General features: G+C 41.0%; 2 protein-coding genes across 2 annotated transcripts; both read left to right on the top strand.

Annotated features, from left to right (window-relative positions):
* The first annotated feature begins 18,769 nt into the window (after positions 1-18,769).
* On the top strand, positions 18,770-19,489 carry LOC136776458 (octapeptide-repeat protein T2-like). Its single transcript, XM_066731991.1, has one exon. It carries the CDS (start codon positions 18,770-18,772, stop codon positions 19,487-19,489), a length of 720 nt encoding a protein of 239 aa, XP_066588088.1.
* A 719-nt stretch (positions 19,490-20,208) lies between these two features.
* LOC136776457 (golgin subfamily A member 6-like protein 25) lies at positions 20,209-21,237 on the top strand. The gene has a single exon (XM_066731990.1). It carries the CDS (start codon positions 20,209-20,211, stop codon positions 21,235-21,237), a length of 1,029 nt encoding a protein of 342 aa, XP_066588087.1.
* The last annotated feature ends 1,040 nt before the right edge of the window (positions 21,238-22,277 follow it).

Here is a 22,277-nt window from a genome sequence, read left to right as displayed (position 1 = left end):
TCAAATGCTTTGGCTGTTGACGTTGGTCAAAAGTTTTTCACGACGTTACAAAAAAAAATGTTATGAAAATAAGGAAATACAATGAATATTGTGACGTTTGTTGGCTTAAATTAAAGCTAAAACTTTGAGCTTTATCTCACCAAAGTTTCACATAGTTACCATAATTATTACAAGTGCTGTAGCAGGTTGAATTGACATAACGAAAAATTAAAATTTTTTAATTTAGCAGCATTTTTATTTAATTGCAATTCTGTAATTATCAGCTTCTAGGAAATGAATCTAATTCCATCGTATGCAGAATTTCATCACCTTTCCAATGGTGTTTCGAATTTTCTTTTATCTTTCTTCATTACCAAGCTATGCGCGTTTAAAGAAGCAACTGTTTTGCAGCCAAATTTCTCAAGTGGTCTTAAACTTTTGACCGGCAGTGTATATATATATATATACAGGGTGTAACGAAACGACCGCCTTTTCTCGTAACTGGAGGTTCGGGGTGACAAACTGAGTGCACGTGCAAAATTTCGTTCGAATCGTTCAAGAGGTTTAAAAGTTATTTCTATTTAAAAATCACCCTTTTTCAATCCTTTTCGAACGACTTTAACTGCATAATGGAAAGTGGAGAAAGTGAAAAACAATTGATGAGCACCCAGCTAGAATGTAAAAATTATCGATCGCGTGCGGTAATACTTTTGCTATTTATTTCTTTAATCTGGCTATTAGATTAATTTTAAAAATAACAAAATCCTTTACATTACAATTCCAATTCAATTCAGTACAAGCATCATTGACTGATTTGATGGAAAGAGCGAGTTGACGCAATGTAAAGGAAAGTATCAAAAGCTAAGATATCGCGCGAGCGCAATGATAACTTAATAGACAATGCATGAGGGCATTCTCTTTCTGCTAACGAAGCTAAAGGGAATGATTCAAAATCAATACATTGATGAAGGAGAAAACTAAACTCACCCATTAAATGTTCTGCAAGTTCCTTTAAATCGAAGTTTTTGAAAAAGCTTCAAACTGGCTCCTCGATGATTTCCAGAAAGCACGCTATCACTGATTTTGCATTTAAACACTTGTGAATTTAAACAAATTAGGTATTAACCTACGTTTCTTCAAAACACTGGTGAATTTGACACTTTTGAACTGTTTGAAGTAGGGTGATTAAGAGTGGTCGAAACGAATTATTGATTATTCTATCTCTCTGTGTCTCTCTTTTCAGCCTACTTCAAACAGTTCAAAAAGTGTCAAATTAACCGGTGTTTTGAAGAAACGTAGGTTAACACCTAATTTGCTTAAATTCGCGAGTTCTTAAATGCAAAATCAATGAAAGTGTGCATTCTGGAAATCATCGAGGAGCCAGTTTGAAGCTTTTTCAAAAACTTCGGTGGAAAGGAACTTGGAGAACAATAATGGGTAAGTTTAATTTTTTCTATCATCAATGAATTGATTTTAAATAATTCTTTTTACCTTCGTTTGTAGAAAGAAAATGGCTTGATGTGTTTCCTATTATATTATCAGTGCAGTCGCGTGACATCTTAGCTTTTGATACTTTCCTTTTCATTCTATCTTTTCCCTCTTTCCATCAATTCAGTCAATGATACTTGTATTGAATTGATTTGGAATTGTAATGAAAAGGATTTTTCTATTTTTAAAATTAATCTAATAGCCAAATTAATGAAATAAATAGCAAATGTATTATCGCGGGCGATCGATAATTTTTACATTCTAGTGGGGTGTTCGTCAATTGTTTTTTCACTTTCTCCACTTTATTATGCACAGTTAAAGTCGTTCGAAAAGGACCGAAAAAGGGTGAGTTTTAAATAAAAATAACTTTTAAACCCCTTGAACGATTCGAACAAAATTTTACACGTGCATTTAGATGGTCACCCCGAACCTCCAGTTACGAGAAAAGGCGGTCGTTTCGTTACACCCTGTATATATATGTTGTAACGTGGTAGAAGCACGTTACAGAAATGTACAGACTTTGTAGTTCTTGTCTCTCCCCATTAGTGCCTCCCGCCCTCCCCCCCCCCCCCCCAGTATGCCTCCTGATGTGTGAGTGTAGTATGATGAACCTTTCGTGGAGCTACCATGTAGTTTTCCGCCGAAGGAATATTGTAAGTGTCGCCCACGGAAGGAGAGTGTATGTTTTTAGGAAATGGTATGATTGGGAATTGGGCGAATGTTTGTAGGGTGTAGTTTATTTAGAATTAAATATAATAATTCCTATGTTAAAATTATAAGTATCTTATAAGAAGGATCCTCTGCTCCAAAATGAGCTAGAAAACTGTTGTTCTCCTATCCTTTATTATTCCGTCCCCGATGTATATAGTGTCTTCTCCTTTCAATCTTCTCGCTGTGCTCATCTGTTTACGCGACTCTCCTGCCGTCCCCTTACCACGTATCCCCGTTGAGTGCCCCACCAATCCCTTCCTGTTACCGCGCCGCGCCGCTGGCGCGCCGAGCTGCGATCTCCCCTGACCGCGCCACTACCGACCCACCATCGCCAACCCCGCACCGCATCGTCCCGCCCTGAAGCCACCAAGCAATGTAGCAGACGACGCCGCTGGAGAAGAGCCTACGAATACTGGGAACAGTGCGAATGTGGATCAAAGCCTAATATTCCAATCGATAATTGGCTCAATGATTTTACACATGCGCTGTTGCCCTAAAATAAAGGAGAAGACAACAGGAATAGGAAAATAGGACCTGACCGATGTCACAAGAGAAAAGTGAGGATCGGGCCACTGCTAGTCTGGACTTTGACTACTCCTGTCCTGCGGCTAGGAATGGGGCTGGAGCTATCGCCGTATAAGAGAGCAAGAAGGGTCGTCGCCGAGATTGACAGAGAACGTCGTCTTGTCAATTCGAGCCTCTTCTTCTATGTTCGAAAAGTCAGGATCGGAGTGTGAAATCTGGGAACAGGAGATCTCAGTCGGAGCGGTCGATTAAGTATTCCTGTGTTAATCCTGCTTTCCTCTCCCTCGTTTCATCTCCCTTATGCTCGCCCAATGATTCCTTGCCCCTGTCGCCCTCCCCCCCGTTGCCCCGATTTTTTACCACTATCGACTCCCTTTCCTTTCATCCGTCTTCTGCCCGTCCTTTTTAAGTTAAGTGAGAAATTAGGAAAGCAATCTGTGTAGCGTATAATAAGTGTGCGTGAGCATCGCGGGAGGCCCCTACTCTGAGTTTTAGCGAATAAAGTGGTGTGTTCCCGGACATTTTTAGTGTTGTTTAAATTATTTGTAGTCCTCCAGGTTACAATGTATATATAGTCGAGTAGAAAATTTCGCCAGAATTGGATAGTGATGACCCTAATGAAAGTGTGGTATGTTTGTAGCTCACCGGATTTAAATATAAATAATGAATTTGATACTAATTACATCTTTATCATGAAAATCGTTTAAACAAAATATTTTTCTTAAACAATCTTTGCATATTGCAGCCTACAAGAAGTTATGATTGAGCTACTATATCAAATACTATTAATTTATTTTCATAAGAAAAAGCGATTTGTAAATATTTTCATTTTATGTGACAGTGAGAATCCTACTTGAGACCTCGTGACGAGTAGCCTATGCCTTTGCCTACTCCGCTGACCTACAGTTCTTATTATCTCAGTTTCTTAAAATGCCTTGTTTAGACTTCAAGCACTGTAGTATAAACAAGGGCTAAGAGGGCGTCAAAAAGGTGTACAGAAATTTGTAGGTCTGCAGGATAACAGAAGACGTAAAGTAGGACTGAAAAACCGAAGAAAGTCTTATAAGCTCTAGCTCCTTCGGAATTTAAAGGTTTATAGTAGATTTCAAACATAAGAGCTATGAAGACGTAATTAAGAAGTACAGATCTTTGTAGGTTTAGGGAAAGAGTAACATACCATTTTAAATACGTCAAATAGGCTTTCATAATAAAATAGAGCTTAAAGAGATCAGGTGTCGTATTTTTAGGCTTTAAGCAGACTTGAAATTTCGACTAGGGATACATGGTGAAAATATTTAAATTTATCAATCCTTACTGTTCTGACGTCAGCGTTGTCTTTGGCCGCCACAAGTTTGTTATACGGCTGCTTATGCCGCAACAGGGATTGCAGGGGCTGTTTCTGCTGCATCACCTGCCGAACCTTTATTGGAGGCTCCTATTTGCGTCTTGGATACCCATTCGCTTCAGTCCTCTTATTATTACTTTTTTTTCCAACCACGTCTATGTGCTTGCATCCTTATACTTCAATGCAGAAGTAAATATAATTAATATTTATACACTTCCTAATTCTTTGCGTTGCACAAATCTCACTTACACTAATTTCGAACGTTAATGATTACTAGTTATTTTGATGAAGGAATGACACCAATGGTCTTCATTTACAACAGTTTTCATTTTTAAATTATCGTAATCTAATCCATAGACTCAGTTACCAAAATACTAAGCAAAATAAACTGTTTACTCTTTATAATCAGCTATATGCATGCCTAAGGTTGAAAATTGTTACAAGCAGAATTGATAAAAGTATAGGATTTCATGCCCGGAGTAAGACTCCTTCCCCACAATCTTCAAAATTCTTGCGATACTATAGGATAATAATTAACCACAGCCAAACTTCTTTCATACACAAACATTTAGGCACGTGAAATTTTTATAAATTAATTTCAACAGAGGAAGGCAAACATTCGACCCGTTTGATGTTAGAACGTACACTTGACACCCGTCGTATCCTTAAAAGAATTTACCAAGGAAAAATGATTAATTCTAAAGAAAAATGTGGATAGCCGCCCTTTCGCTTTCGACAGACGACTACCCTACCCATACGAACAACGTAAAGTGGCAATGAATTGTTGGTTTCTGTAATAAACCAATTACAATAAACATAACGAAATCGGAAATATGTGTGCTCATATATACCTGTTAGTCCACTTACTCATTCCAAAATAGAAGTTATTTATTTCAATGAAACCTTTTCGAAGTTATCATTAATACATAATAAACGCAAGGAGTCAATGGACTCTTCACTCCTCTAATCGTGCGATAACACATTTCACGGACCTTTTTCTTCTAATGTTGGGAGTGAAGCAGAAAAGGACTGACGTAATTGAATTATACCATGAAATTGAAAAATTAAACAGGATTCAATTTGAAGTGCATAAAAGTATACTTTATTAATATTAACAATTTTAATCAACAATTTCTTTATAAACTTTCAATACAAACGTTATAACATAAAATTTTAATAATAAAATCAACATTTTAGAAATACGTGTAATATGAAAAATCTTATGAACAATCTTTCATTTTCTAATCATTTTTAAGTTTCAATATAAATTAGGTGCGTTACAACAGTACAGGTTCAAATAGGATTTTGTAAGAAGTAAACGATGCATTTATAAATTGATTAGAATATTTTACATTAAGAGATTTGCTCATGATTCATAAGTGTATAAAAAATTGTATGAAAAACTTACAAGAATAAAAATAGAGAATAAATGTGTCGAGATACATATACATTTTTTTTATTATAAAAAGTTTTAGAATATCAGAATGAAAACACATTTTAACTAATATTCGAATTCTTTTCTGCGGTAAGAAGTAAAACGAAATAATTTATAAATTTTAAATTTAAAGAAAATCAACTTCATCTTCATCCTGATTTTCCTCTCCCTCCAATTCATTTTCAGACTCATTATTAGAGCTTGCATTGCTGCTATTGTACATACTTTGGTTGCAATGGTCAATCATGTCTTGGGAAGGTTCAAACACTTTACAACCTCCATTATTAATGATACCTTCTCACGCAATTAATTTATTTCTTAAATTCGTTGTTAGCAGCCTATTTCTCATTTTCGTTTTTGTCACAGTTACTTTGCTGAACAAACGCTCGCACTCAGCATTAGAGTGAGGCAAGCACAATAAATCTAAAGCAAATTTTGACAAATTTTTATATTGTTTGAATCCTAAATCGCATTGATAATTCAATAACTTTACCCAAAAATGATCTATTATACTTTCATTTGTGATTTGCAACGGTAATTGTGTTATCACCAGGAGACGCCATTCATTATCAATGTCTTGAGCAGTGGAAGATTCTACATCTAATACTCGAGGAAACATTGTAAAAATCGGTGCCAAAGTTGGTGTAGTTTCATAAAATGTAGGATTCGTAGCGTTACGGGGAATGAAACACTTCAAATGTTTTAAACGAATATCGCTAAAATCAAAACGCTTCCTCAATTCTATACAAAAGTCTCTTAAAAAATTTTTTGCAGTTATGCGAAACATTTACTTCATTCGTTTGTACTTGTATCTCAGATTTATTAAACTCTGTATCTACTTTAACACCTAAATAAATTGTATCAATCTGCTTGAAATATTTTTCATTCGCAGGATCTACATTATGCAGGTTTCCAGTAGTCACATAGTTGCTATCCATATAACACAATAAAATATCTTTACATAAAGTTGCTGCTCTATCATAAAGTAAAGGAATTATAACTCTATCGGACTGGAATAATAAATTTAAATTAGTAAATTTGGGTAGCACCCACTGCAAGAAGAAATAATAACATTTTAAAAATGGATGATTCAAGTAATTGTATATTTCCTCTGCTGCTAAAACTTTATCTCTTAACCACTGATTTTATAAAATATAATTTTAATGGCTCCCGCTGCTCTAGCACTCTATCCACCACTGCCTGCATTGAAAGCCATCGCGTTTACGATGAATACAACATTTTATGTAAATTAGCATCCAAAAAAATCTGACATTGCTTAAATTGATGCTGTTGCTTATTGCTATGTTTAAAATAATTATAAATATATCGCCCTAGATCTTCACATTGACGTGGTAAAGATTTACAAGCATGGCTCACGCACAAGTGAGCGGTGTGGCATATGCACTTAAAAATTGTAATACCAGGGCAGCTAAGCCGAAACCTAGATGCTACTGAATTAAATTGACCAAAGTAGTGTGGCTAGAAGGATTCTGGGACCGGGTGGCGAGGGGGTCGGGGTTCCACGGGGGTAGGGGAATTGCCCCACTCCTCGGCTGAGACCGATGGGCGAGGGGTCGGGGTCCCGCGGGTGTAGGGGAAGTAGGGGAAGTGCCCCCTCTCCTCGTGCGGTTGTGCGCATTGTGTGTGTGTGTGTGTCACCCACGTTAAACTCCTTTGATGTGGGGTACACATGTGACCTCCCCCCCTCTTACGTTAAGCAGTGGACGCCTTAGAGAGAAAGAGAGAGAGCTTATATTATCTTACTAGGTATAGAGTGTTTCATAATGCTAATGTAGGGTTTTTTATTCTTTGAATACGGTAAGGGAAAAACTCTTTATTGAAATACAAATTTATTGGTTTTATTTACAATGCTTATTTTTTAAAAGTTTTTCATACATTCTATAGCATGATGAATGTATGTTTTGCAGAGGGGTACACATGTGACCTCCCCCCTCTTACGTTAAGCAGTGGACGCCTTAGAGAGAGAGAGAGAGAGAGAGAGAGAGCTTATATTATCTTACTAGGTATAGAGTGTTTCATAATGCTAATGTAGGGTTTTTTATTCTTTGAATACGGTAAGGGAAAAACTCTCTTTATTGAAATACAAATTTATTGGTTTTATTTACAATGCTTATCTTTTAAAAGTTCTTCATACATTCTATAGCATGATGAATGTATGTTTTGCAGATTGAACACCACTCTGGAAGTGGACAATTAATGTGTAGGTGACCATACTTTTTACAATTAGTACACCAATAATGTGGTGTTACATCTATCTCAGGCTCCATTTGCGTAGCCTCTGTTCTTGCGAAAATAGGCTCCGTTTGTGTCCTACTATTTTTCACCTGGGACATATTTGAAAACATTTTGTTATTTTTTTTTTTTTTTTACAAAGCAAGTATACTTACAAAAATCACCTCCTCTTCTTCTTCCTCCTCCCTTTCCTCTTCTTCTTTTTCCTCTCTCTCTTCTTCTTCCTCTAAATCAATGGCTGGTAAAAAATAAAATGAAAAAAATTAATTTTTTTTTTCGTTATTCTTCGTTTTGAATAAAAAAACAATTGGTCAAATAGTGGGATTGTTAACAGTTTTCAAAAATATGTGTGTCGTAAAATTCTTTCATGATTCTATTTATTGACATTATAATTATGTCATGTTTACGACATAAACAATCTGTATGGATGGGTGGGGTTTTTCTTTTAAAAGAAAATAAAATAAGTACTTACATTTCATGTGCATATTATGTTGAAGCATAGCTTCATATTCTTCGAAATAACGATTATGAGAATCGTTAATTCTCTTAATGTAATCAGACATCGATTCTGCTGGATTTATTGTCACTAAACACCGTTCACTTTCCATTTTTTTTTTAATTTACTATTGTAATATCCGCAATGATGAATGTTCGAGGACTGAATGAAGCCTCTGAAGAAATCTCGTCGAGAGAAAGTCTTTGTCGTTCATTTGTTAAATATAAAGTTACATTTGATAACACTTAGGAGTACATTCTTTCTTAATCAAAAAGGATACACTATACCCTCTGAATAATCCCGTATAGATATTTCATTCTATTGTGTTATAAACCTATAGGTCAATCACAATGGAAATGCATCGCAAGAAAGAAAAGAAAATTACCCCTTCCAAAACATTGAAATTAAATACGCTTAACATACGATAATATAGTTTGCAAAGAAGTCAAGTTAACAGCAGAAGAAAAAGAAGAAAAAGCTTCAGTCTGTAAAACTTATTCTGCAAAGCAGATCCAGTAGTGTCAGACGTATTCTGCATAGCAGTAGTGTCAGACGTATCGAAGAAAAGAAAGAGATTAAGTGTGTTAGAAAAAAAAACTTCTTTTGTTTTTATATAATAAAAAATAAAGGTAAGGAAACATTTTTTTTTCATTTGATTAGTGAATGCATTTAAAAAAAAATGATTTTTTTAACTCTAATAAGGCTAATCATTTTTTTTTTATAGAGTGATCAATAAAATAAAAATGAATTTTACAAAAGTTAATAATCTGGGAAACATAATACCTAAACAATTTGTTAAATTAGATAGATTAAAGGAGGATCAAAATTATGAAATTTTAGAAGTTGAGAAAATTAAAACAAAATATGGGGTGAAAATAATTGTAAAAATGGCAAGTGATGAATGGCTATTCTTGCCTGGAAGAATGGCAAAACTAGCAGATGAGTTGGAGGAATTGAAGCAACTGCAAAACGCTGCGGTAGCAAATAATTTAATAATGATATATAAAGGTGGTAAATACCACAATGTAGAATTTAAGAATAAAAATTAAAAATTATTTGTTTAAGAAATAAAACTTAATTGCTGCTTATATTTATTAATATTTATTTATTTATTCCCCACGTCTCATCTCCCGTAATGTAGAATTTAGGAATAAAACATTAAGAACTTTAAAAAAGTATTTTATTTTTTTTTTATAAACTTATATTTCTAACAATAATTTTTATTAACTTAGATTTCTAACAATATTCGTAAGAGGATTATATTGTACAATTTTATCGTGTATGATTAAACAATAGGCTGTAGTATTATCCGGAATGATTTCCATACACTCGATCTCAAGTTTGACGTCGACCGTGCCGGTTTTTATGGACTCGTTCTGATGCGAGCAGTCGATGACGAAGAGCGGCCCGTACGTCAAGAAGTCCGTATAGTCGAGCATGGGTCTCGCGAGTTTCTCACCAGCGTAATAGGAGGTGAAAAACTTTATATACATGTCGTAGAGGACGGAATAGCGGGATTTCGTGAAATCAGTGTCGAGACGATCGTACGGATAAGATTCGGAATTCAGATAGAGTTTGACATCGAGTACTTTGCAATGACTGAATTTGGGCACATCCTCGTGCTGATTACTCTTTTTGTTCGTTCTGAACGCCCGAATGACGTATCGCGGCTTCTCCAATTGCGTCGACGCTTTCACGGACCACGTGTGTGGCTGCGACTTGGGCAGAAGGGGATACTCGTAAAATTCCCAGGCGCGAAAAGCGGGTGACAGACTCTTGTCCTACTCGACGATACTGAGAAATTGGAGTTTCGTAATTTCGTTCAGGGTCACATGGGGTATTCTCCATTGCACTCGTAGCAGCTTGATCGACGAATTGGTGATTTTCACCGATGAGTAAATGGCGTTTGTATCGTCGCGGGCGCGAATGAGAACGAGCTCGTGCCGCGCGTTAACGACGACTCGCCGATAATCCTCGCAGAATCCCAGCAGCATTTTCAGGGGCACGCAAAAGCTGAAATTCTTAACAGCCTCCTTGAGCCGGTCTTTGGCCGTAGCGACGAACCATCCGGAATGACGTAGACTGGCGCTCTCCTCGGTGCTCAGGGAAACGAGATTCTTCAGAGTGCTGGTAATACCGACGTTTCTGCATCGGTCGATCTCGATACCGTTCAATTCATAACGAATCTCGTCGAAGAGAAAAGCCGCGGAATTGCAATCGAGCGTAACTATATCCTCGTTGTTGGCGCTCGCGTCACGTGTGCCCTCCACCAGCTGACCCTCGACGTAGAGATAACTCTCGCACGGCAGGAGTATCAAATCTTGCTGCTGTATGGGAATGCAAATTTCGTCGCTGTTCGCCAACGAGGCGTTCGCATACGGATTGTAGGCATGCATCTCCATTTTGGTGATGCGATTGTCGTAGGTCAGCGGTGCGGTGACGTTCAAGGGATCTGCCATTGTTCCACTATGTACTTTCGCCCAATCTCTTCACGGTGAATCCCAATGATTGTAAAAATTCTATATTTCTTCTCGTTAGCAAGAAGCTCCTCTTGTCGCGATTCCTGCTTTCACTCCGATTAACCGGTGTATTCGATTCCACGCAGGACGAACGACTAGCGAACGTTTCATCCAGTTTCACCGCTTTATAATCCTCGTTACTTTTGTAAATTAACATTTTTCTTAATGTGCAATCTTATGGTAATTTCTTCACGTCCAAAATCTACGAGACGATCGTCCTGATCGAGGATACGTAACGTGAGACGGTCGATTACTCTGACGAGGACCGGTAGATAAATGACGGTTTTCGGTACCTCCGAGATTTTATAACCCGGTGGTACGCTGGGAAAGAACTCGTGAATAATGTGTCGGGGTCTACCGTTGGTGTACGCACCACCCGCAATATTGAACTCGATGCGTAGAATATTTGTTTTCACAATGTTCACGGTTTTGTCGGATTCAGCCTGGGCGTTCGGTTCGATCACGCGATTCGACGAGAAGCCCAGTAGTGAGCCAATGTTATTCGGTTTTCCAAAGTCAATCGAATATTTACACAATATTTCACTCTTCAGTGTATTATTGTTCGCTCGTAGAAGAATAACGCTGTTAATGTCGTCTTTAATTACGTGTCTCGCAGAAATTTGATGCTGCAAATACTCATTTATCGCACTCAATTCGTAACAGCCTCTGGGTATCGTCAGTACCTTATCGTTATCGTAGTAAGACTTATTATTCGTCTCGTCCACATTGGCTATCGAGTTGTACGTTTGCATGTCCACGAGACCGATCTCGTAGCGATCGTCTTGCAGATTGATCGGGGGAAAGAAATCTGAATTTAATACAGATTTACGATCCGATAATGTCACGGTGAAAGACATTTTGTTTTTTTTTTTCAAAGTATCTGTTCTCGCAGGAATTTCACGCACAACTGACCGCAATTGCTTTTATCGTACGATTGATATCGATCATGATTATAGTAGATTGTAACGTTAGGACCAAAGTAACGCACACATTCTTTCGGCGGTTTCAAATTTCCAAATGAATCGAAATATACGACGATGTCGTTACGCTTGACGTAGGCTACCCAGTGGGTACCAGGGCCGCATTGATCGTCGAGATTCACGATCGCGCACTCGTTGCACCGCGGCCCGTCGAGCGTCAAAGATGTGCGCATAAAGACTCCACGGAAATGTGGTATGCGTCGGTAGATGCGTGCCAATTGTATGTTACTAGTAGCACCAGAATCCGGAAGGAGAGTTTCTACATTGCGACGACATTTCCCCTCATTCATTTTCTTGCCGCTCCTCTTCTCCGACCGTTTTTTTTTGTTGTTTTTTTTTATACCTCTACGGTTCCCCTCTCCGACGACTCACTTGTACGGTTTCAGATAAAGACCTCGATCTCTCTGGCGCTTTGCCGACGCTTCCATCGCGCGATTGTGACGTTGCATTTCCTGCAATCGTTCTCTCTCAGCTTTTGCACGGTTTACAGCACTCGCTATATCCGATGCTCCACCTGCCAGTGCTCCGACTGCACCTAGCAGTGGGAGTATAGGTATTATACCACCCCGTTTCCTCGGCACTCAAATTCTTCTCTTCCTCGTAGTACCAATTTTTTTCTTGTTCTTTTTTTTAGCCGCTACTGCTTTCTTCATCCCTACAATATTATTATTATGTAATCCCAAGCCAAGTTTACGCTTAGCATTCATCGATGCCCATACGGCTGTGGCAACCACGCGTTCACCCAAGGTCGCGTCTCTTGCGGTAATACGTTCACGCGCTCTCCTCGCTAGCACTTTATCGGCCTGATGACGCTCCGGTAGATCCTCGTTGTGCCAATATGCTAAGTCGTGATCGAGGCAGGCCTCGTCCAGCGGATTTATACCACGATCGCCGCGCACAAATCTTTCGCGTAGTCGTGTGCCGGGCCCGCAATAATTGTAACCGGGCACGTGCAGCTCAAATGGACACGTTTTCAAGACTTTATTGAAGAACGATCCAGACATTTAGAGCAACTGCTTCTCTCTCTCCTCTTGCTGACAAACGTAACAGTCTTTTATCAGTCTCGGTGGTCCGTCGTGGTGAGTAGTATTAGGTAGATTGTAGTGTTGCAAGCAATATTGATATTGCTGCATATCCGAGTCCGCGCGAATGTGCCGAGGTAATCTTTCCCACACACTCGCGATACTATCTGGAAAGTACTCGAGCAATACGATCTTCGGTATGTGTTCGAGCTGATGATTCGTCAATTTCTGCAGGGAATCGACGACGACTAGCATGAACGCCATCGTAATGGCAACTGACCGAATAGTTCCGTAATTCGCGAAATATAAATGAACGATACAGCTGTTCCCGAAGGTTAATAGCGAGGATGCATTTCGTGAAGCACGTGCCGACTATTCGCGTGACAAATTTGGATGCTCACGATGCTACCACGCAAATAAAAAAACGTCACGGATCGCTATTACCATCTACGATACGCTGCATAGTTTGCGGTCCGTCGAATTGCAGTAAGACAAACGTGCTGCTGAGCCTCATAGAGAGTCGGCACTGTGTGAGATTCGAGAACCTGTACATCTACTCGAAATCGCTGCAGCAACCGAAGTATCGATATCTGGAGCAGCTTCTGCAGAACACGGAGGAAATTGGTTACTTTCAATTTTCAAACAATTGCGATATTGTGAACGTCGCGGATGCAAAGCCGAATTCCATTTTCATATTCGACGATGTGGCCAACAACAAGCAGGACAATATAAGGGACTACTTTTGCATGGGTAGACATTCCAACATCGATTGCTTCTACCTCTGTCAGACTTATGCGAAAATACCAAAGCATCTGATACGAGATAACGCAAACTTGCTAATAATATTTAAGCAGGATGGAACTAATCTGAAGCATATTTTCAACGATCACGTCAACAGTGACATGTCGTATGAGAAATTTCTCACATTGTGTTCGACCTGTTGGAGTCGCGATTACGGTTTCTTAGTAATAGACAAGGATAGCTCTCTGAATAACGGTCGATATCGCAAAGGTTTCAACGAGTACGCCACGATCACGGCCTTGAGAGTGTCAGTTTAAAAAACAGCGTCAGATAGTCGAGTGCCGACGAACAGGCCGGTCGGATCTGTTAAGAAACCGCGTCAGTAACAGGTCGGTTAAAAACCGTGTCGGTTCAATTCGGGGAAAGCTGTTGTATACAGCATCGCGATGGATGAAAAATCGCTTCTAAAGAGGATCGCCAAGACGAGCGAGGTCATTCGCGACAAGCATCGTGCCTTGAAGTCGGAGAAGGCGATAATGGAGAGCAGTTTGAACGTGACATTCAAGCCGATAGTCGATCCATTGAAGAAACTCGTTTCGCAAACGGAGGATAGTGATAACATAAATAATAATAATAATTCTTTTTTCAAATACAACGATAAATTGAGGAGGGGAGCCTACTTCACATCGACACCACATCGAGTTGCTAAAAGAGCGAAGAATCTTAATAGTAGTGATGAAACTATTACGAATCCATTGGATTTCATGACCGACGACGAGTCTTCTATAACCGATCAAACGTCGCCCGATTCGAAAAAAAGTTTGCTAGAAAAATTAAATATTGATGAAAATGAGGAACCACGCTTGTTACAATATGCCTTTCAACATAATCGAATACATCCGATCCCTGGCAAGTATATTAAATTACTTCTGACCGATAGGGAAAACTTGATTGATCGTGCTTTTGGACCTCGTTATAAAAATGAATAACTGACGCTTGGTAGATGTAAATTTGATATTAGTCATGAAGGAGATATTATTCTCGATAAGACGCTATACACCGGTACAGTAGGTACTTATGAACTAGTTTTCATGAGAGAACCCAATCGAGCTATTATAAAACCCGAAGATTTGGAACAATACAAGAGTATTCTCAATCAAACTAAGGCGCATAAACTGTTAAACGATATTTTAAAACAAACCAAGAATAATAAAGGTGTAAAATATACAGAAATTATGAAACCATTGCTATTGGGAAAACCAATGTTACCGCCTGATCGGTTACCATCAACATCAGGCGCAAGAAAATCGTCAACGTCTGACGCGTCAACATCAGGCGTCAGTAAAGCGTCAACATCATAAAAAAAAGGGGTAAAGGTCTTATGCGTGTCACCGAGGGACCAATCAACTACGTACATTGGAACGATCCGAATGAATTGATCGAACGTTTGAGACTTTTGATCGCATCGGTGGCTGCCGGTAATACGAGTCATCACAACGAGATACAGTCGATAATCGAGGAGTTGCGCGACGAGGATCTTATCGTATAAAGAAAGTTACACGTTACATTCTTACCTCAGTGTAATATCAACGTCTTTCGGTAGCACGAGGTAAACAAAAAAATAATTAAATGTCTGATGATTGTTGTGAAATTTGCATTTGCTTAACATACATCCTAGACTGTATACTCTCGGCATTACGAGCCATCAAAAAGAGGAATAATAATAATAACGAGGAACAAAAGACTGATTTTTGAAAAAAAAGTGACAGTAGTGCATTTATTTCGAAATGTCGATAAATAAATTTGGAATTGGACTGGATGGTGAGAGTAGGAAACACTTTCACGAACCAAATTTAGAATATTTACTGCTTGAATTTAAACAATATTTGACAATGACATTGAATAAACTTAATGAACAATTTGAGAAAAAGATGAACCAAATTTTGCAAACAATTTGTGATAAATTGGATGATAAAGTGAGTAAGGAAGATCTGATACGTGAAACACTTAGCAATAATTATAAATTCTAAAAATCTGTCCATTTTTGAAAAAATGAGCAAAGAAAAGATACAGTTGGCGGAGGAGCTCCATGCACCGGCGAGGATAAATTTTCCACGCAGAAGAGTCATCGTGCGCGGCTTCGACGATCTCTGGCAGGCCGATCTTGTTGATATGCGCAATTACATCGATGCGGGTCACCAGTACATTCTCACTGTAATCGATACCCTCTCGAAATATGCTTGGTCGGTGGCATTAAAGACCAAGAGCGGCAGAGAAGTGATTATGGCAATGAAGGGAATCCTAAAGACCGGCAGATGTCCGAAAAATTTACAGACCGACAACGGCAAGGAGTTTTACAACAGTGACTTTCAGGCGTTGATGAAGAAACGCGGAATAAATCACTACTCGATTTACAGCGTGATGAAAGCGTCGATAGTCGAGCGCTGGAATCGTACGTTGAAGACGGAAATATGGAAACGATTTACGCTGAACGGCAATTACAAGTGGCGCGCTATGCTGCAAGAGTTGGTGGATGCGTACAATGCGCGAAAGCATCGTACCACGGGAATGCGTCCCGTGGATGTGAAACCCGAGCATGCAGATAAGCTACTCAAGATAGTATACAGTCACATCAAGGTCGCAGGTCGTGCCAAGTTCAAAGTTGGCGATTTCGTACGAATTAATAAATACAAGCAGATGTTCGCCAAAGGCTACACGCCAAATTGGAAGACCGAAATATTCGTGGTGGCGAAAGTGCAGAGGACCAATCCCGTTACGTATCTCCTCAAGGATTCCAGGGGTACGGAACTGTTGGGTGGATTTTACGAATACGAGCTTTCGATAACTATCAATCCCGATGTGTATCTGGTGGAGAGAGTATTGCGCAGAAAGGGCGATAAAGTGTTCGTTAAGTGGCTGGGATTCGACAGGGCGTACAATTCCTGGATAAATAAGAACAATGTTTTATAAGAACAATGTCTTAAAGAAACTTTTATTAAGATGTGTCATGACAAAAAATATATGTATTCTTAAAATAAATAAATAAATAAATTATTCTTTTAGACTATAATGTCCCCAGGGTAGAATCGCCGCGGTGCCGGGTGTAACGAAACGCTTGTCGTCGTACGGACTGAGGGCAATCTTTCTCTGACTGATCGAGAAAACTTGATGCAGCTTCGATCGAATCAAATTTTGATTGCGAGACTGTACGGTGAAATTATCCAAACAATCCTTGTAGTCGTCAAATGTTATATTTCTATCGATAACGTAACTTTTGACACCCTTGGCTTTTTTAACAATTCTCGTGCAGTCCTGCACCTTGAAAGTATACATTTTTGCCCTCAGTCCTACGAACTCGGTCATGATACGACCATTGTTCTCGTCCTTCATCAGACCAGGTATCTTTTTGTTGACGCGTAGCAAGTCATACTGATTATCGTTAGGATAATCGCTGGTGTCGAATCACGCGAGATCGCGTTTCATGTACGAGTAAACGTCGTCGCACTCGACACTGTATATCAGACTGTCCGTGTCGGTATACATCGCTCTACATTCACTGCCGAATGTAGGAAGCATATAGTCATAGTGAAATTCATACAAGCAAATTTTTGAAATATCTAAAACACTCATTCCCACGTAAATGGGTTTATCAAATTTCGCGGATAATTTCGACAATTGAATCGCAACCAAATTCTCATTGAAAATCGCGAGACTGTGAAAATTCGGTTTGGAAATCAGGGTTTCCGCCCCGTATCTTCCCTCCCACTTGGTTGCGAGCCTCACGTCAACTCTATTCCTCACGTTCTCCATTAATTTACCGAAAACCGCGTTGTTCATCAACTTGAAGAGATTCCTCTCAAATTCGTTAGTGGACGCGGCGCGCAAACGCGTGTTCAGCTCGATGTAATCGCGTAGCCAGGTGGACTGCTGAAACTTCAAACCGCGATGTATACGCTTCAGTACGAGTCTATTATGCATACATTGTTGCAGTGCGCGATAATGTATTACGTAACGCGTCTTATCGTATAAAGTGGCCAGCAGCTTCTCCTGGCTCGCGCCCGGCGGTTTCTCGCGCACCATGCAGAACGGTAGGTCCGCGTGTTTTTCGTGAAGCTCGCGCGGATACTCCAAATCGACCTCCAAAATATAACCCTCGGGATGATCCGAAGGTATAGCGGAGACATCGAGATTGGCAGCGTCCTCGATCCATCGGAATCCGTGGGTGGGCAGCGGCTGACATATTGCCCACCCATACAGATTGTTTACGTCGTAATACATGAGATACTTCGACGGTTCCGCCGGATCGTAGTCCCGCATGTACCGATTGTTGGCCCTCTCGTAGCGATGGGAGCACTGATTCAAACCACCGCATATACCGCGCTCCACGAACAGCAACATATCCACGTCCGTGAAAAGCTCCGGCCTGATTCCCGTATACTTCAACATCGCGTCCCAGGTGAAGCCCGTAAGCGTATAATAATGGGCTGAATCCAAGTTATAATTTAGCATGCAACTATCGCGAAAACTTTCGAAAACGTCGGTCAACAATAGGACATCGGTCTTCAAGTACAGGTCACTGTACTCCCCAAGTGTGCGCATCTGGAATTTGTCCATACCTCTACGGCATGACTGTATGCTTCCTCGCTGATATCGCTGTCTGTCAGTATGTTGCGAAACGACTGGCGCGGTGGTAAAGCCGTCTCTTCCAATCGAGCCGCACTATCTATATAGTCGTAAGGAAAAATACCTTTCCTCGTAAGCAAGTTGAACTGCTCGGCGCTCAAGTCCGAAAATTGTGACTTCAAATTTGTCAGCTGAGATTCCGCCAAGTACGAGCTCAATTTGTCCAGACTGGAGGCCATAAATTTGAACGAATCGATAAATCTCAGCCGTATATTATAATTTCGCAAATATTTGGTGAATGGGACTTCCGTTTCCGGTGTGTGGATGTGTGGATGGAGTGAATGAGCGAGGGATTAAGGAGGAAAAGAAAAGAAAGGTTAGTGAGAAAGGAAAAGATAGGGAATAGAAGGAAAGGAAGAAGAAAGGGGTGGCGAGCGGAAGGGATATAAAGGAAAGGGGGGGAAGGGAGAAAAGGGTAAGAAAAGGAGAAAGAAAGGGAGGTAGAAATTTGGAGGGTAGGAAGAAAAGCGCGAAAGTTACAAGGTAGGATAGGAGGGGTAAGGAGAAAGAGAGAGAGAGTAGGGACACCTGGCGGGAAGAAAAGGAAGGAGAGGGAGGTCGGTAAAGAAGGAAGCAATAGTAGATTAGGGAGATGGAAGGAAAAGAAGACAAGGCGGAAAAGGGGGATGGCAGGAAAGAGGAAAGAAGAGGAGGGGAGGAGAAGGAAAGAGAAGGGGGGAGAATGAACATAGGGAGGCTGATAAGGGAAAGAGGGGATGGGGAGAGGAGAAGGACGGAGAGTATGGGAAGCATGGAGGAATTCCTGAGTGGAAAGAGAAAGGAACGGGAAGAAGAGGAGGAGAGAGGAAAGGGTGACAGGTGGGCCTTCAAAAAGAGCGCCAGGGTGATGAGGTCGCCGGCTAAGGGAGAAGGAGGGGGGATAGAAAAGGTGATGAAGGCGCTGGAGGGGATAAAGAAACAGATAGACGGGATTGAGGAAGGAAAAAAGGAAATACTAGAGAAGATGGAAGAGGTAAGGGAGGAAATGGAGAAGGACAGGAGGGAATGGAAGAGAGAGATAGAAGGGCTGAAGGGAAGAATGGAGGCGCTAGAAAAGGCAGAGAAGGAGAGGGAGAGGCAGGAGGGAGGGAGAGAGAAAGGGAGCAAGGGGCAGGGGGAAAGAGTGATAGAGGAGAGAATAAAAAGACTGGAATGGGAGAAGGAAAGGGAGAGAAAAAGGAATAGCATAATAGTGTGGGGGATGGAAAGGGTAGAAGGGGGTGAGGAAAGAATTAGGGAGGAGGTAGGAAAGATAATGGAGGTGATTGGGGTGAAGGAAGGTGTGAAGGAAGTAAGGGTGCTGAGAGGGTAGGGGGGAGAAGAGAGAAAAGGGGTGGAGGTGAAGCTAGAAAACAGAGAGGTGAAGAGGAAGGTGATGGAAGGGAAAAATAAATTGAGAGGGAGAAAGGAAAGAATAGAGGACGATTTAACATGGGAGGAAAGGAGGATAATAGGAGGGATGAGAGAGATAGCAGAGGGGCAGAGAAGGAAAGGAAAAAGGGTAAGGGTGAGGTATATGAAAATGTGGGTGAACAACGAAGAGTGGAGATGGAACGAGTGGAAAGGAGGATTATGGAACAATGAAGGGAAGGGTTGGGAGGAGAAGGAAGTAAAAGGAGGAGGAAATTTTTGTGTAAGGGAAGAGAGAGGGAAGGGGAAGGGATAGAGGAGAGAGAGTATGGAAGGAGAGAGATAGGAGTGAAGGAGGACGGAAAGAAAGAGAAGAAGGAGGGAGAGGGTGGTGGGAGAGATGGAAAAAGGAGGAGCGGGAGAGGGAAAGAAAGGCGAAAGGAGGGAAATGAGAAGAGGGAAGGAATAGAAATCGCTTTTTGGAACGTGGCGGGAGTGAGCAACAAAGACGAGGACTTTTGGCATAGGATAGGGAGATGGGACGTGGTGTGTAAGGTGGAAACGTGGCTCGAAGAAAAGGGATGGAATGCTTTGAAGAGGAAGTTGCCGAGGGGATTTGAATGGTGGGCGCAGTGGGCGAGAAGAAAGGAAAGAAAGGGAAGGGTAAAAGGAGGGATAGTGATGGGAGTAAAGGAAGGAATTAAAGGAAAGAGGAAAGGAGCGGAGGAGGAGGAGGAGGGGATCATGGAGATAGAGGTGAAGATAGGGAAAGAGGAGTGGAGGATAATAGGAGTATACGTGGGGAGAGGGATGAGAAACATAGAGGATGGGTTGAGGAGAGTGGTGGAAAGAGAGCAGGGAAAGAAGTGTCTGATAGGAGGGGATTGGAATGCAAGGGTGGGAGAGATGAGGGAGGAGGAGGAGGAGGAGGGAAGAACGAATATGGGAAGAAGGTCAAAGGATAAGGTCGTGAATGCGGAGGGGAGGAGAATGATGGACTTGATGGGAGAGATAAGATTAGAGATATTTAATGGGGGAGTTAAAGGAGACAGGGAGGGGGAATACACATATGTAGGGCATATGGGAAGATCCGTAATCGATTTTGTGGTAGGAGACAGGGAGACAAGGGGGGAGATTGGGGAGATGGAGGTGGAGGTAAGGGTAGAGTCGGACCATCTACCGATAGTGATAAGTTTGAGAAAGAGGTGGAAGAAGAGTGGGAAGAGGGAGAAGATAGGGGGGGGGGTAAGGAAGGGATGGGACAAAGGACAGTTGGAGAGGTATAAGGAGAAAGCAGCAGGGATAGAGGGGGAAGAGGTGGAAGAGGTAGGGGAGAGGTGGGAAAGGTTGCAGGAGAAAGTAAGAAAAGTGGTAGAGGAAGTGAAAAAGGAAAGGAATGAGGAGGAAGGAAGAAAAAAGGGATGGTGGGATGAGGAATGTAGAGTGAGAAAGAGAGAACTAAGGAAGAAGTTAAGAGGATGGTTAAGAGGATTAGGGGAGAAGGAGGAATATAGAAGAGAGAAGAGAAAATACAGGGAAAAGTGTGAAGAAAAGAAGGAGAGGTGGAGGGAGGAATGGTACAAAGAAATGGATACGGTGAGAACGGAAGCAGAAGTGTGGGAGATTATAAGGAGGAGTAGAAGGAGAGAAATTAACAGGGTAGAGGAAATAGGAATGAGAGAATGGGGTGGAATTTCAAAGAGCAGTTAGGGGGGAGGGGAAAGGAAAGAGATGAGGGAAGGGTGGGAGAGAGAAACGATAGAAAGAAGAAGAGAAAGGGGGGAATAGAAGAGAAAGAAGTAGAAAGGCAAATAGAGAGGTTGAAGGGAGGGAAGGCGGCAGGGGAGAATGGATTAGGAAACGAGGTATGGAAATGGGGAGGAAGAGAGGTGAGAAGGGAAGGGTGGAAAGTGTGTGATGGAGTATGGAGAGGTGGAGGGTGGCCGAAGGGGTGGGAGGTAGGGATAATAGTGCCGATAAGAAAGAAGGGGGAGGGGAGGGAAGTGAAAGACTATAGAGGGGTAACGTTGATGGACACGTTGGCGAAGGTTTATGCAGGGGTATTAGGAGAAAGGCTGGAGAAAGAGATAGAGGAAAAGAAAATGATAGGAGAAGGTCAGACGGGATTTAGGAAAGGGAGAGGGGTGATGGAAAATATTTATGTCATGAACTATCTGGTAAATAGGGAAATGGAGGGGGGGAGGGGAGGATTGATGGGGTGCTTTATAGACATAAAGGCAGCCTTCGACATGGTAGATAGGGAGATATTGTGGGGGGTGTTGGAGAAGAAAGGGGTAAGTGAAGATTTGATCGGGGCGATAAAGGAGGCGTATGAGGAAACGGCGTTTATGGTAAGGAGAGGAAAGGAGCTGGGAGAAAAATTTTGGACGAGGAGAGGATTAAGACAAGGCTGTCCGATGAGCGCGAAGTTATTCATATTGTACATAGAAGAGTTAGAGGAAAGATTGGAGGAAAAAGGAAAAGGAGGAATACAGTTGGGATTAGGGAAGATTTACTCAATGGCATACGCGGACGACATAGTGGTACTAGCAAAAGGTATGGGGGGAATGAGGATGATGCTGAAGGTGGTGGAGGAGTTTTTGGACGGTAGGGGAATGGAAATGAACGTGCAAAAAACAAAATTAGTGAGATTTGGAAAGAGGGTAGCAGGAGAGGCGAGATGCAGATGGAAGGAAGGGTGGATAGAGGAAGCGAAGCAGGTAAAATACCTGGGATACAGAATGAGAAGG

This window comes from Prorops nasuta, unplaced genomic scaffold (genome assembly GCF_024137725.1).
Source record: "Prorops nasuta isolate Cenicafe-Biocafe unplaced genomic scaffold, Cenicafe_Pnas_1.2 PNAS00009, whole genome shotgun sequence".
In the NCBI taxonomy this organism is placed as follows: domain Eukaryota; kingdom Metazoa; phylum Arthropoda; class Insecta; order Hymenoptera; family Bethylidae; genus Prorops; species Prorops nasuta.
This window is presented reverse-complemented; position numbering and strand designations above follow the sequence as displayed.

Excerpts from the sequence above, each read along its gene's own strand:
- LOC136776458 (XM_066731991.1), top strand. The coding sequence starts at position 18,770 with ATGGAAGGAAAAGAAGACAAGGCGGAAAAGGGGGATGGCAGGAAAGAG.
- LOC136776457 (XM_066731990.1), top strand. The coding sequence starts at position 20,209 with ATGGGAGTAAAGGAAGGAATTAAAGGAAAGAGGAAAGGAGCGGAGGAG.